Genomic DNA, 15,911 nt, shown 5'->3' on the forward strand with positions numbered 1-15,911 from the left:
CATCCCTGCTGCCGGTTGTCAGGCTGATCCAGATGCTCCCCTCTGCTCCGCTGTGGGTTTACTCACTTTTTAATGAGCTACACAAACAACCACCTCATAAATGAGGCTTTGAGGAGTCCACATGTTTCATATCAGGGACACAGCTAATTGAGGCCAATGAAGCAGTGTGAGGGGGTGATTTGTGTTGTTTGTGAAGCTGTAAAGACCATAATCTGCTTTCCAATGTGAACATACACACATATTCTGTACCTATAAGCAGTTACTCCTATAAACCTATAAACTGAGTGGACGTGCCAGTTCTACAAACACTTTCCCTGCTGGTTAATTTAGAAATGCAACTTCAGTGGAAGTGGATTAGTTAGTTAATCTTGATAGAATATCCCAGTTAAACAGAGAATTAGAAAGAATAGAATAATTAAAAAGCCATGCTTTGCTGGCCTTTTAAAAAAACAAACATTTTGTGATTTAAAAATTAAGGTGCTGTTCCTACATTTCCAAGTACTTATGCCTTTTCATCTTCAGACGATATTCTGGGATTGTTTTTTTTTTCATTTCTTTAATGTATGTGTTACACAAGGAACATAATAGGATGGGCTCTTTGGCATAAACTTTAAAAGATGTTGAGTATAGGTTCACAGCTGATGCTAGCAGATTTGTTTAGCATGTTCTATGTATAAACATGTACAGCTCAAACCATTTACAGTTGTTATGAAGGGGGAAATTAGCAATAGAAAGCCACACTATAAAATAAACACTACCGGTCCAAGATTTTTCCTGTTTTTTGTTGAAAATGATGCAGTTTAATGTCTCATTTCAGAGAGTTTAATGTCTCTGAAATGAAAGCATAGAACACAAAACCAAATGGAGTTAAAAATAAAAACATGGAATCAATTTACAGACTGAAATGTATTCTAAACGTTTGACTCAACAAAGGACACGCCTTTGGCAGATATAACAGCTGAGATTAGAAATCAAATATTCTTCAGAAAGCTCTTCCCATATCTGTTGCTGAAGTTCCCACAAATGTGTGGCACTTGTAAATTGCTTTGCTGGACCTGTGGACCAGTTCATCTCTGGGATTGACTGAACCTCTTCTGTTCAGTTCATCCCAAACCAGCTCGATGACCGACCCTGGATCCGGCAAAGCAGCCCCAGACCATCACACATATTTGATGCCACACACTGTGGAACCATCCTTTCGCCTACTTGACGGCATACAAAGATGCGTTATTTTGATTATCATTCATCAGTCCATAATACCTTCTTCGAGTCTTCAGTAGTTTAATGGCGAGTTTGTCCCAGTTCCCGAGGGCCTTGTGATGGTGAAGCAAACTGTACTGACTGACACCTTGACTTTATCCAGAAAAAAGTTGGAACACCTGTAGGAATTAGTAGCACCAGCTTTCAAGGCTCGATCAACCTCCACTGCTGCAGAACTGCTTTAAATGGTTATCCCATTTTGTGTTTCCTGAAAAAGGCCTTTTTGTATGATTCTGAAATATACATTATTTTTCAGTTTTGGATAACCTACCTGGCAGTTCACCACTTACCTTTACACCATGACAAGCTCTTCATTGGACTTGAACAACTTGAATTGCAATAAATAACTGGAAAAATTGGGGTTTTCTTTTGAGAATATATATTTTTCATGGTTAAAAGCGAACACTTTAACATTGGAGTTTATGGAGATTCATTTTAGTTTTTCAGCCTCAAGTGGTGATTAGAGAAATTGCAGTTTTTGGCAAATTTTAACCGATGCAGTTCATTCAGATAAATTGGAACGGTGCCACACTGTGTTTGTATATTGGAATTTTTTATATACACTACGCCCACATTGAGTTTGACGCTTCAGAGCTCTGAAGTTATAGTAGCAATATATCAATGGGGTCACGTGCTGGCTCACACACAGAACAGCTTCAGACTTGAGAAAACCTTCTGAGGACGGACCTCTAATTATAGGAACAAGTGAAACAGTAGATGAGCGTTGCTCACAGCCCACCTGCTTCACAGCCTCGTGTCCACAGTTGGCCAGAACCCGCTGAGAGACTTTTTCATGTTTGTGCTCAAACACTGAAGCACTGCCATATGCTGCAGGCATCCATGGACACGCTGGACCACTGGTAGCAGTTAGAGATTTATTTACATGTGAAATGATCACCCTCACAGATTTTTTTTCCATGGGAGTTTGGCTGAGTGTGCATTTGGAGTTTTGAACCTGGTTGTGGGGTTGTTGCATGTCCCTGGCTCTTTGAAGACATGGGAACACTGCAGCAGTAGCAGCGTTTGAAAGTGGCCATGTCTGTCTGTCCGTGGATTGTTTTTTGTGATTGATTTTCATCCAGACTGAAAAATATCAGCAACATTTGCACAGATCAGGTTTTAAAGAAATATTTTTCTCAGGCAGTTTTTCCTGAATACTATGCTGACGGTCTGACTTACATAAAGTGTCACAGAGAAGTAAACAATTACAGTTTGAGTGGAATGTTGGTTCACTAATGGCTACTACTGTAGTTAGTTCAGCAAGAGTAGGGATGGGTATCGATAAGATTTTCTCGATTCCGATTCCATTTTCGATTCTGTTTAACGATTCGATTCTTTATCGATTCTTTTTAAAAAAGGAGAACACTAAGGTCGATTAGCTTAGAACTTTGTTTTATATCTTCTCTTTGAATAAGATAGAAATTTAGGAGTAACATGGCCTTACAAACCCAACAGTGAGATCTTAAGAGATCCAGCCTACGGCTCTTCAATGGGGTGTCACAGGGTCCCCAGGAAAAAATATTGTAAATGTAAAATAATAAAATAAATATTCTTCTGTAGCAATAACAAAGTATAGCATCAATTATTCTGTAGCAATTACACAAGAATATCCAGTAATGTCCCTGCCTACAATTAAACACATTCACTTACTGAAAATCATCTGCTGTGGCAAACGGGTGCAAACCTTTGACCACAAACTGAGTCACTGCTCGGTGACATTCGTCTATCCTGCCTGAAAGGAGACGCTACTGGTAGACTGCAGCGAGAACTGCCAGCATCTGAGCCAGACTCTGTCTCATCATGGTCACTAAATGCACAGTGATGGCAGGTTTGTAATAAGACAGATCGCGCTAACATAATATGCACTGTTAGTTGATTATTTACCTGCCGCATTAACGGGAGAGGACGTGCAAACGTTACCGCTGCTGCTGGGTTGAGATTCACGAGTCCGGAGCGGAATTAAAAACACGACATTCATTTAAGGTCATCGCGTGTTTTGTGAGCAAATGCTTTTGCATATTCGTAGTGTTTCCTCCCTTAAATGAAATATCTACTTTGCAAGTATTGCAAGTTGCCCTGTTGTCATCCGTTCTCATAAAGTATAACCAAACTTTTGAGCGTTTGAGCCGCTTACGCGCCGTGTTTCCTGCCAGGTAAATGACGCTCCGCAACGTGGTGACGTCATTCGGGGCGACTGGAATCGATAAGGGAATCGTTTGCAAAAATGGCAAACGATTCCAAGGAACTGAAACAGTGGGAACCGGTTCTCAACAAGAACCGGGTTTCGATACCCATCCCTAAGCAAGAGTCAAACTCAGACAGACCAACTGATCTGAATTCCAGGGAACGTCACCTGATGGCTCAGCTGATGTCCTGCTCCAAGCCAGTTTGCAATATATTTTCTCCCCAGCACATCCATGTTGTGTAATGCTTCACTTAAAATGTTGTGTCCATTTTCCCTGATTCCCACTCTGATAATTTAGCAGCTCCATGTACACAGAAGGGCGTATATGTGCATGCTGTCAGCTGTGCCACATTTGCACACAGAAGGAAGACGAGGTCCCAGAACACAGTCCTGCCATCCATATCACTTTTTTTTGACTAATGCGTTCCTGACAAAACCAAGATGATACTTGCTAGGCATCAGCAAGTTAGTATCAGGCTTCTAAATATGCTGATGTCTGCATTTACCTTTGCAGCACTGTGGTGCACACTCACTATTCTAGTGAATGGGCCGATGTGCCCAGAGCCAGGCCCTCAGTCAGCCTGTGTTTTACTTTCTGAGTTAATAAAGGATTGTTGACATATCAGCATTATTCAAATGGACTGGATCTTAAATCCAGTCATTCTTAGCTGGATATAAATTATGCAAATGACAGGCAGAACTATGGAAAAGTGTTGTTGAGTTATACTTGAAGCTACCATATAAGATCAACTTCACTCTGAGGTACAACAAAGGTGTGTTGATAGTTAAAGACACAACATTTCATGAACCTGAAATTAAAGGCAAGACAAAGATTACAATCTAAGCAAAGACATCCCACCTCCTCCAGCATCTCCTATGGAGTTATTCCAAGGCCAGATGGGATATTTAATCACCCTGGTGTCTTTGGGTTTGTTTTTTTGGCGGGGGTCTGCTCCAGGGTCTGCTTCCAATGCAATGACCTCCTGATCACTAGTATGCTTTTAGGCAGCTTCCTGTCCGAATTCCTGGCTCAGGGGTACCGCAGAAAGAGTGGCCTGATTTTTTCACATTGCTGCTACTTTGTTGGAGAACCTGTGTTTCTCATTTTTATCTAAATAGAACTTTTGTATATAAAAAGTGTTCAACATGCAAGATCTTCATGCTTTTTCGTTAAACTATAGCCCAGAGAAACGCAGTGCCATCTCCATTCTACAACTCAAGGTCATGAATAGCTTCTTACAAGCCCAGTGTGCTGGGCTGCACTAAACTGAACATTACATTAGTATGTTTTTCTGACTGCTGTGGTAGCTAGCTAATGTCTGCTGATTGTGTGTGTTTATTTTCTGGGGAGTGCTGTGCAGTAACAGCTGCCGAGATAATGACGTGTGAGGAGTGAAGCAATGTGACAATGGAGCTGGAGGAATGTCGCAGGCATCCCGAGCAGACTGTTTGCCTCTCCCCAGTGAGCTGTTCCACCCAGCGCCTCGCCACAGCACCAGGATCAGTGTGTGCGTTTTTGTGTGTTTCACTTGGTCGTGGGTTTTTGAAGGTTGCAGATGGTCCTTTGAAGTCTGATAGATGAATCCAAACGACTGGTGTTTGTGTGCTTTTCAATCCAAACCTGAAACCAAACTGAATTTTTGCATTGGTAATGACCGGACTGGTTTCATGTAGGCAGCTACCATGCAGAGACTCATTACAGTCCACTTTGTGTTGGGAAATGAACTGATATGATGGCAGGTGGTGCAGGCGCACACATGAACATAAAAGAATTAGGGATCTAACAGAGGCACAGAGTTTTCTGTAAAACCATTCGTGATATCAAATCCTTCCAATAAAGTGTATATGTTTAAAGAATTATTAAGTGAAGTACATAAAAGAATGTCATTTTCGGGAGGGTGGATTTCCTAATATGTCCGCTTACCTTATAAAACGTGACTGCAGTGCTGTTCACAGGAGCTCTGCTCTGCTTTCAAGGAGCTGCCTTAGAGCAGCAAGTGAAAGTGGAGCAGTGGTTCTCCAGGATTTCTGGAGGTCTGTCAAAGTATTCCTTTGGATACTGGCTGCTTCTTCCCTCATTATCAGCCCAGTTCTTGTATCTGACCACTTCTAGAGGAATCTCCAGCCCATTAAAGTTTAACGTAGGCTCTGTGTGGCATCCTCACATAACTGACAACTTAGCAAAGAGCTAATTTTATCAGCCAATGACAAAAATACATAATTTATTCACATATCTTTAATTGAATCTATAGCAACATAACACAGTTTGACAGGCACAAACTAAAGTTTTTACACCAACAAGGTGATTCCTAAAGGACTACTAGCTGAAAACTTGAACATATCTTAGGAAACTGGAAGTGGCAGGCGAAGAGTAACTCAAGGTCATGTCTTTAAGAATTAAGGAAAAAATCCAGCAAAGACCTGACACAAGACCCGAGAGATTCATCTGGCCCTTCGGTAATCCATATAGTCACGAGGTTCAATGAATCCTCATTAGAAATTGTCAGTGTAAAGGTTGTTATCAAGAGGCGTTCTTGAGGAAGGGACACAGGGAGATGAGGTAGGCCAGTTTACACAAGAACTGGAATGAAAATCATTGGCAGCAGGTTGAATCCAGATTTTTAGTTCAAATTGTTATTATGCATGGAAGAAGTCAGGAGGTACAACAGTGAGTGTGTCATGCGTCGCGGCCCGCGTGCACAAAAGGATCCAAACGCAGACTCAAGCGCTAGCAGAAAATGACACTTTATTATAACAACAAAAGGCGACCCGGGAAAACCAAAGGAGCAAAACGAAGAACTAAGATAAGATAAGATAAGATAAGATAAGATAACTCTTTATTGTCATTGCACAGTCATACATAGTACAGTAGTACAATGAAATTGGAAAAAACTGTCCTACGTCGGCACTACATATAACACAACACGACACGATATGACACATCACAACGTAACAAACAACACAACACAGTATATTAACTTAGTATAAAAAAGAAGAATAAGTGTATGTGTATTGCACACTGTTATTATTGCACATTAATTATTATTGCACCTTGTTATAAATGTAAATATTATTGTTATCGTTTTAAACATTGTTACCTCCCCCTAAAAAGTCCAGGGAGGTATCCAGTCAGGTCAGCTATTTACATTGATCAGGGCTATTGCCCTGTTGTAAAAGCTGTCCTTGAGTCTATTTGTTCGGGACCTCAGCAGCCTGAACCTCCTGCCAGACGGCAGCAGCTTAAACACCCGGTGTCCTGGGTGTGTGCAGTCCCGTAGGATGCTGCGTGCCCTCTTGAGACAGCGAGTGCTGTACAGGTCCTTCAGGGAGGGAAGAGGATGTCCAATGATTTTTTGGGCCATGTTGATGACCCTCTGGAGTGCCTTTCTGTGTGCTGTGGTGCAGCTGGAGAACCACACACCGATGCAATATGTCAGCACACTTTCAATGGAGCAGCGGTAGAAGACGGTCAGCAGCTCCTTCTTCAGGTCCATTTTTCTGAGGATTCTCAGAAAGTGGAGACGCTGTTGGGCCTTCTTTAAGACCGCAGAGGTGTTAGAGCTCCATTGGAGGTCTGTGTCTATGTGCACACCCAGAAACTTGAAACTGGAGACCCTTTCCACGCACTCCCCGTTGATGCTGACAGGCTGCAGCTCGGACTTCCTCCTTCTGAAGTCAACTACCAGTTCTTTTGTTTTGGTGGTATTGAGGTCCAGGTTGTTATCTACACACCAATCTGACAGCCTCTGAACTTCAGCTCTGTATGCAGTCTCATCTCCCCCTGAGATGAGCCCCACCACAGTGGTATCATCTGCAAACTTGATGACTGTGTTGTCTGGGTGGGAACTAACACAGTCATGTGTGTACAGAGTGTACAGTAGGGGACTCAGTACACAGCCTTGTGGAGAGCCGGTGTTGAGGCTGAGGGCTGAGGAAAGATGAGGCCCCACTCTAACTCTCTGTACACGGTCTGAGAGGAAGTCTCTGATCCAGCGGCAGGTGGTGGAAGGAAGTCCAATTTCCAGCAGTTTAACTATTAGTCTGTCCGGGAGTATCGTATTGAAAGCAGAGCTAAAGTCAACAAAGAGCAGCCTGGCGTAACGGCCCTGCACTTCCAGGTGAGAGATGGTGGTGTGGAGCGTTGTAGCAATGGCATCTTCAGTTGATCTGTTAGCTCTGTATGCAAACTGGAGCGGGTCGAGTGTGGGTGGCAGGCAGGACATGATGTGACGTCGGACCAGTTTCTCAAAGCACTTCATTATAACAGGTGTTAGAGCAACTGGTCGGTAGTCGTTGAGGCTGCTAATGTTAGTACGCTTTGGCAGTGGGACAATTGTGGCTGACTTTAGGCACGGCGGGATGCAGGACTGGGACAGTGAAGTGTTGAAGAGCTTAGTGAAGACCCCAGCCAGCTGGTCTGCACACTCTTTTAGGACCTTTGCGGTTACCCCATCTGGTCCGGTGGCCTTCCTGGGGTTCACTGCCCTCAGTGTGCGCCTCACCTCATATTCCTGCACTATGAGGCTTGGGCTGCTGCTGACCGATGTTTTTGCTGCTGCTGCCTCTGGTCCCTTCACCTCAAAGCGTGCGAAGAAGTGGTTCAGCTCCTCTGCAAGCTCCGCGTTACCCTCAGTCAACGTGATATTGCCAGGTTTGTAGTTGGTTAAGTGCTGAACTCCCTGCCATACCTGTCGTGAGTTGTTGGTGGTGAAGTGGTCTTCGATCCTTCTCTTGTACGCTGCCTTGGCCTCTCTGATGCCTCTTTTCAACTAAAAAACCCGGGGAAACAATGACGCGAGGAAGCCGGAATCGGGACCGTGGGAGGCTGCAACAGAAAGGGGAGAAGATTACTAGGGAGCCGGGAAGCGGAGGAAACACATTAAAATTGAGTTAGACCAGTTGGCTTATGATTAGAGCGGGACCGTGGGAGCTCGGGAGGGAAGTCCGTGAGAAGGAAATCCGTGGAGGTAGTGGATGGGCCAGATGATGTACCGGGTGATCCAATTGAGCAGGAGGACAGGCAGGTGGCAGACGCTGAACGCCGGATCGAAACCTAGACACAAGTAGGCAGATTTAACACAGCTCCAACAAGATATGAATGCAACGCTTTCGCAGGAGTCTAGTTATCACAGAGAGGTGATTAACAGACTGGCGTGGAGCATCCGTCAGCGGTGGGTTAAGTAGCTCTTCAGGTAATCACCCCGATGGAGAGCAGGTGTGCCGGTGATGGCCCAGCCTGGGGGTGTGGCTACCCGCGCATCACACATTCCACACACAGGACCACGGACCATGACAGAGTGTGTGCCATGGTTTAAGGCTGCAGTTCAACCAGTGGTGTTGGTAGTCTTGTCAAAATTGATGGAACTATGATCATTAAAAAGCACCATCAGATTTTAATGCTCTTTGATATACCATCTGGAAAGTGTTTGACAACTTCAATGATCCCAAACACACGATCAGTGCAGCAAAAAGATACCTGGATAAAAAAGGACACAATGCAATTCTATCATTCGATCGAGCTTCCCAGAGCCTGAACCGCAACCTTGTTGAAGAAGTGTGTCCTGGAGACGTATTCCTGAAGACTACTTAAAGAAATTCCAAGAAAGCTTGTCTAAAAGAGTTCATGCTATGTTAAAGGTACTCTCACCAACTATTGCCTTTATATATTGTACTTCCATGTGTGTTTGCACATGTTTCAATAGTGCTTCAAAGTGCTGCAGAACTGATGTCTAGATATGTGCACTGAGCAGGAGATGCTCTGTATCTCATTGTACATCTGTATAGTGACAATAAAGGCATTTTATTCTATTCTATTCAGTAAATCCTGGCACCTCGTTCCCATTATCCTACCAAAATCTTAACCAATGAGGGTTTGCTCAGACCGCACAGTTCGGTAGCTTGCTGCAAATATACAACACGCAGAAACGGAAGATCATAGTATCTGTCAGATAATTCCTTTAAAAGTGTTTCAAAAGTCTCCACCAACAGTAACAAATTTGCGACATGCAGGTCAGTGACTCTGAAGTTTAGCAGACAGATATCAGGATGCTCAGGATCAGAACTCCATGGTGGAAGTTGGGCATTTTAACACGGAGCCAAGCTTGAAGTGGACACAGGACAAACTGCAGGCCTCTGTTCAAACGACTGTGCGCACTGCATTACAACTACACGGGAGAGAGGAGGCTCTGCTTGTGATGAGAAGCAGGATGACAGCTTTATATGAATGGGTTCAGAGTAGGTTAAACATTCATTGAGTAGACCTGTGTTATATGTGTGTCTGCAGTCTGACGGCAGGATGTCTACATTTAAATTAGCAACAAACGCTGCATTTTGTTGTGTTTGTCTTTTCCTCAGTGGAATTATCTCTGCCAGTATTTGAAGTAGCTGCTGGCAGCATGTCGTAAATCTTTTAATCTGCTGAATTTTAAAGGAGTTGGAGGAGGAGAAGCAGGCGGAAGCTACAAACCGCCTTTAAAATTCAAGTGAACTTCAAAAGGTGAAACAGTGGGCTGATTACCCCCCGGGGACAGAGACTATTTTAATCCTTCCCTGGCTTGCTTGTTTATTCTGTTTTCTCTCCCAGTTTCCAGCCCAGCTCTTCTACCATATGTTTGATGACCCCTAGTGTTGTGTGAGGTAGTGATGTATAATTCACCGCTGACCTTCATCCAGGTCACCGCCTGGACAGGCTAGCAGGTCAGCTGTGGCATGACTGAAGATGAAGGTGGCTGAAGGTCCATGTGCGTATGTGTGTTTGATATCCCAGGTCAGGGCTCTGAAGTGCTCCACTGCAATGAGATTCATGGGGTTTTAAAGGGGAAGGTCAGGTGTTGCTCAAGATGTCAGAACAGTCCGAAAACAGCAACCGAACTGCTTTAGATTGTGGGATATCGCTCTGTCACAAAGGAAGATTCTTCATATACACTGTGGTCACGATCAAGAGAACTAAAATGTATCTGCAGACACATAGATGACTGTGAGGCTGTTAACATTGTAAAAATCACTATTGAATTATTGCCCATGCAAGTGAGTGAGCAAGTGATGAAACATTCTGGTCGCCTCCAAAGTGTCTGTGGGTGGAAAACTGCACCGAATTCTGTTAGTGAGAAGTGAGACGGAGGAGGAACAGCTGATTAGGATCTTGCTCATTACACAATCTCGTTGCTGGGATTGAATTAAGTTTATTTGGTGTATTCTGCCTAATTGATCATTGCGCTTGAGTCGTGATGATGTTGCAAAGCTGAAAATCAGTGTGCGAGTCCGTGGGGGAGCTAGAATAAAATCATTTGTGTGAAAACAAACTAATGATGGTGAATCGATGTGTTGAATCCTGTCCTGATTCAAGCAAAGAGCAGCTCCAGACAGCACAGCGACATATAATCGCTATGTGGATAGTGGAAGGCGATACGTGGCATGTTTGCTCATCTGCAGGAGGTCGTTTCTCTGGTGCTTAGCGATGCTTTGCTGCCATTCCACGTCTCGCTGCACAATCCACACAGAGAGGGGTTTGGTTAACGCAACTTTCTCACCCGCAAGACATCAGGGAAAAGTCGCTCACCTCCTCCTACACGATTGAAAAAGACTTCTACCTGATTTAAACTCACTCCATGTTCCAGTTGCCTGCTTCCCGTTGGTATGTGGCAGAGGTGGGACCAAGTCATTGTTTTGCAAGTCTCAAGTAAGTCTCAAGTCTTTATCCTCAAGTCTCAAGTCAAGTCTCAAGTAATGTCAGGCAAGTCAGAGTCGAGTCTCAAGTCACTGGTGTAAAAGTCCGAGTCAAGTCACAAGTCTGAAACTTTGAATTTCAAGTCCTTTCGAGTCTTTAAAAAAAAAAACGAAAAAAAAATGTTGCAGTTATGCTAAATGTAAATATTAGACCATGTAATTTTAAAATCTGTGTTTTTCTCAACACATGACAAAATAGTGAACTTAGAAAATATACACAAATTGTGAAATTGCACCTCTTTAAAATGCAGCTCAATTAAACCTAGCTCCAAGAATAATTTTCACCGACAGTTCTGAGATAAGCTGCATGTTATTCTTGGATGCGGTTGTAGGACCGGCTTTAAAACCGCATGACAAAAATATCATACACATTAAAAAAAACTGTATCACCAACGTAGCCTGGACAACATTTGCTAGTTAGATGAAGTCAGCTATCTCATCTTAGCATATTTATATGCATATTTATAATCATACGGTTCTTGGAGTGAGTGCATACACTCATGAAGTTTAGTAACTTCAGGTCACTGCAACAAGCCCAGGTACAGTTTACCGACGGATGGGTACAGGCCCTTGAAACGCACCGTGTAGAACGAAAGACCATCGTACGTATCATAAGTTTACCAGTCTCACAAATTGTCTTCATAAATACACATTCCTTAACCGTTTATTAATAGGACCTTTGAGCTCAACAGTAATTAATTAGTAGTGGAAATAATTTCTGGTAGCATCACAGAAATGTAGCAATGACAATAATACTGTATGCTGTAATCGTACTGGACAATTAGTGATACAAAAAACCTGTTTTATCCTGTGAATAAAAGTATATGTTTTTGTCAATGTACCATAATAACAGAGGCGAAACGCAATATTGTGTCAGGACAATTCACTATTTATGCACAATAAATAAAGGAGCATAGCGCGACAATTTCTGTTCAGCGCCAGACTTGCTTGTAACCTATATCACCAGTTATGTTATGAAAAATGACGCATTAACTACAACAGCAGACTGACCTTTGTGTAAATGCTTGGAGCAGACTAACCTGTGAGCTGGAGGGTTCTGGGACGTTATATTTGATCTTTGAATGGCTGCAATCCAGTCGTGTCTTTGTTACTTCGGAAACATGGCTCGAACAATTTCTCTTCAGCGATGTAATCCGATAACAACCGATCTCTTTACCCGTCGGCTTCCCGTGGCTGTCATGCGACCGGCTATTGCAGTTAATAATACAACAGCTTCTTGACATTTTTGTGTTTCTTTTTATCGCTGTGTAACTGATTTCAATTGAAAGCCTGCGTGCGCTAGTACCGCTTGCCACGAGTTCCCAGAATCCTTTGCGGTTCTACCCGTGAATGACGTCACATTTTCAATCTCTATATAATATGCATGTTAAATTTTATATTTGGGGTAAAATATCAAGTCTTTTCAAGTAAACCGGTTCAAGTCCAATTCAAGTCCCAAGTCATTGGTGTAAAAGTCCAAGTCAAGTCACAAGTCTTAGAACATTTTTTCAAGTCAAGTCTAAAGTCATAAAATTAATGACTCGAGTCTGACTCGAGTCCAAGTCATGTGACTCGAGTCCACACCTCTGGTATGTGGTTAGTATAGGCTAGCCTGGAGACCCTGACTGGATGCATAGCCTGGTCAGGCCAAAGACAGTAGTGTTATCACTACACCATTCAGCTACACTACTCCCATACCCAGAGCTACCCAGTGCCTCCCAGACGAGGTCACACAGTGGGAGGTGAAACACAGGCAAAGCAGCATATCTGACCATCAGACGCCAGCCAGGCTTGAAACATGTTTGTTTGTAAAGTTGGGCATTTAAACAGTCCACTCATGTCTGTAGCCAGCCTCAGGTGGCCATGAGAAGAACTGCAGTTTTGTGATAGCTTCATTAATCTATAAGAACAGAAGGTGCCCTGCAAGAAAACAGCTGTCACAGATCAAAGTTTCCCAATAATGCTGACAAAGCTTCTGTACAGCTGCAGCTGCATTACTTAACCCATACAGAACCAGCACCGGGTTTACCCCATGTTGTTTTGTTTCAGATTGATGACAGGCATGCTGGGAACTGTAGGAAACCAAACAGTTGGGTTTTCTTTTGTTCCTGCTCCGCGTTACAAACAGGTCATCCTCCTACTACTGCACCTTCTCTTACGATGAGTAGATATTATCTCGATTCACGCCTCCACGACGCCGCCCCCCACGTACACACATACGCAGGATTCCTGCAGTGGATATGATAGCCTCTCAGTGTGAGCAGCCCGATGCTGTCTATCCTGTGTTAGATCAGTGTGTGGAAATTATAGAGCTTGGCCACGATGAATGTCAGCTGAAACTCCTTTCTCCTGTGGGTGTTCTGACACAAGGAAATGTTAAATACCCCCCTTCCTGCTCTCATTTACTCGCCCCTCTGCCCCGCTTCCTCCCACACACAGGGGACTAACAGCAGGGCAGGAAGTCCTTTATTTTACTAAGCTAAATGCTTTAATTAAGCTCTCAGACCACTTGGGATGAGACAAAGAGGTAATGCCATCAGCCTCATTAAAGCTCACTGCATCTGCACTCTAGCATTAGCCGCCATGTGAGGACTGGGTTTGTGTCGCTGCATAGATAAATGTTAGAAAGGGACCTTTGACCTAAACTGGAGAAGCTTGCGCATCTATTCCTAAATCCCCTTTTTTAAAATGTAGTACTTTTCATGTTTAACCATAGCCTGGTGCCAAACGTACACGATCATGTGTGATTCACAGGACAAAAGAGTTCATATGACTGATATTCATGTTTCTTGGTGAAACGTCAAAGGTCGTCCATCATAATTTCTATTTGAAAAGGCAATCTGGGGTTTGTCACAGCTGAATGTACAGAAGTCAGAGTAGAGACAGGTCTGACAAAAGGAGCTGTTTGTATGATGGCTTCAGTGAGTCTACAGGAAGCAAAGGGAATTGGAAGCTCACAAGATTTTAATGAGGCAATGTTTCAGCCTTCAAGATCTTCATTAGGGAAACATTAAACATTAATGATCTACAATTAAGTTCTTCTCTCTAAAATATTGCCTCAACATTTGTTGGTAAAAAATGGTCCTGTGGGTTTTGTGATGGCGCTTTAGTGATCGATTGGACGTCTGGTGCATCCTGATCAGTGTCCTATATCAATCTTGACTTGGACTTTGAGGGTTTGGAGGCTCTTTGTCAAGTTCCTGAGCAGTTGTTTCATTTGGATGGGGCACGGTGTCCTGTTTGACTGTGGACCAGTAAGTCCATCAAGGAATGAAAAAAAGCCACTGCTTGTAATTAATGTAGTGATATTCATCTGCACATTCAGGTCCAACGTACTACTGGTGGTGAAAAATTCCTCTTATTACTTCCTGTTTACCAAATTGTTGTCCTATGGTCACATGTTGAAAACTCATTCTCTAATCTTTCATTTTCTTACTTCTCTTGTTTAAGTTGGTTTGATGACGATCTTTCTCCACACAGGACCTTGAAATCTTGACTTTTATTGCAAACTCTATATCTTCCTGTCTGTATAACACATGTCAGCAGCTGCAGGGAGTGTGACTGCTGGCTCCAGCTGTATGCTTTGTTTTGCTGAAGGTCACTCAATGATAATGCTTTCTCAGACTGACTTGTTTTGTTGCTTCCCCCCCAGGCCTGGCCAGGGCCAAGTCGGTCCCCAGCCATACCTACTCCAACGAGGTGGTGACCCTGTGGTACCGGCCTCCAGATGTCCTGCTGGGATCCACAGACTACTCCACCTGCCTGGACATGTGGTGGGTACTCCTAACATCTAACCCCGTGTGTGTAATTTATCCGTGATTTATTCACATAGAAACCTTCAAGATATAGATCAGGGAACCCAATTCATGAAGCAGACAAAAACCAATTAAAACACTCTTACTGGTGGCTTATCCTAACCCGAGGCCATGCTCCCTTCAGTGCAGTTTTGTTTTCATGACTCCCCAGCATCCACACTCCCAGTTTGGATCAGTTGCTGGTGAGACACACACATTTACTTTATACACTGACAGAACTGCTGCAGATGTGAATGAAGCAACTGAAATGTAATAATCGAACTCTTCATGTCTCGAGCCTGAGCAGACTCGCTATCCCACAGTGAGAAAAACTGTAGCAGGGCTGAAATATTTTCTGCAGCAGTTTTTTTTCTCGACTTTCTCTTCAGTCTTTGTTAAAGATGGTTTGAACTGCCTTGTTTAACTAAGGTACAGAATGTCAGCACGTTTGATGGTAGCTACCAGTTTGTAATTTGTCAGTTACTTTTTAAAGACGTCCGTCCTTTTGGATGTGAAATATGAATCAAATGCAAAACTGACATAAACTTGCATCAATGGTTGCTGTGGTTTCAAGAACCAAGTCCAGTTATTCTTCTTTCATTTAAATCGACTTTTTCTATCGTTGTAATGAGCAGAACCATTTTGGGCCAGACTGTAAACGTCTTTATTTTGTTGCTGATGACACATTTGGCTTCGTTTTTCAGCCCCAGAGACTGCTGCTTTGAAAAAACTCAGATGATACAGGCCCTTCAATGTACAGTTGACATTTGCATTTTTTCTTTAGGGAAAAGGCTTTGTTTTACTTTTACTTATGCCCTAGATTATAACACCTACTCTCACAAAAGCCCAACTGCTTCTCAGAGTTACCAGCAAGTATAAGTCAGCTTAGCATCATTAATGTTATTTTAATGGGTTATTTTTGAGGAATATGACAACATTTCTGTACA

At 43.1% G+C, this 15,911-nt stretch overlaps 1 protein-coding gene across 6 annotated transcripts in view; it reads left to right on the plus strand.

Moving 5' to 3' along the window:
- cdk14 (cyclin dependent kinase 14) overlaps positions 1–15,911 on the plus strand; it is a 238,337-nt gene that overhangs the window by 112,742 nt on the left and 109,684 nt on the right. For all 6 annotated transcript variants that reach the window (XM_086310192.1, XM_086310193.1, XM_086310194.1 and 3 more), the window contains one exon: positions 14,823–14,943. In XM_086310192.1, coding sequence (XP_086166318.1) covers positions 14,823–14,943 — 121 coding nt within the window. The remainder of the gene's footprint in view (positions 1–14,822; positions 14,944–15,911) is intronic.

This window comes from Aulonocara sp. 'chitande type north' Nkhata Bay, linkage group LG11 (assembly GCF_057382095.1).
Source record: "Aulonocara sp. 'chitande type north' Nkhata Bay isolate Kocher_YH1m ecotype deep benthic linkage group LG11, A_spYH_male_GT1.1, whole genome shotgun sequence".
NCBI lineage: Eukaryota > Metazoa > Chordata > Actinopteri > Cichliformes > Cichlidae > Aulonocara > Aulonocara sp. 'chitande type north' Nkhata Bay.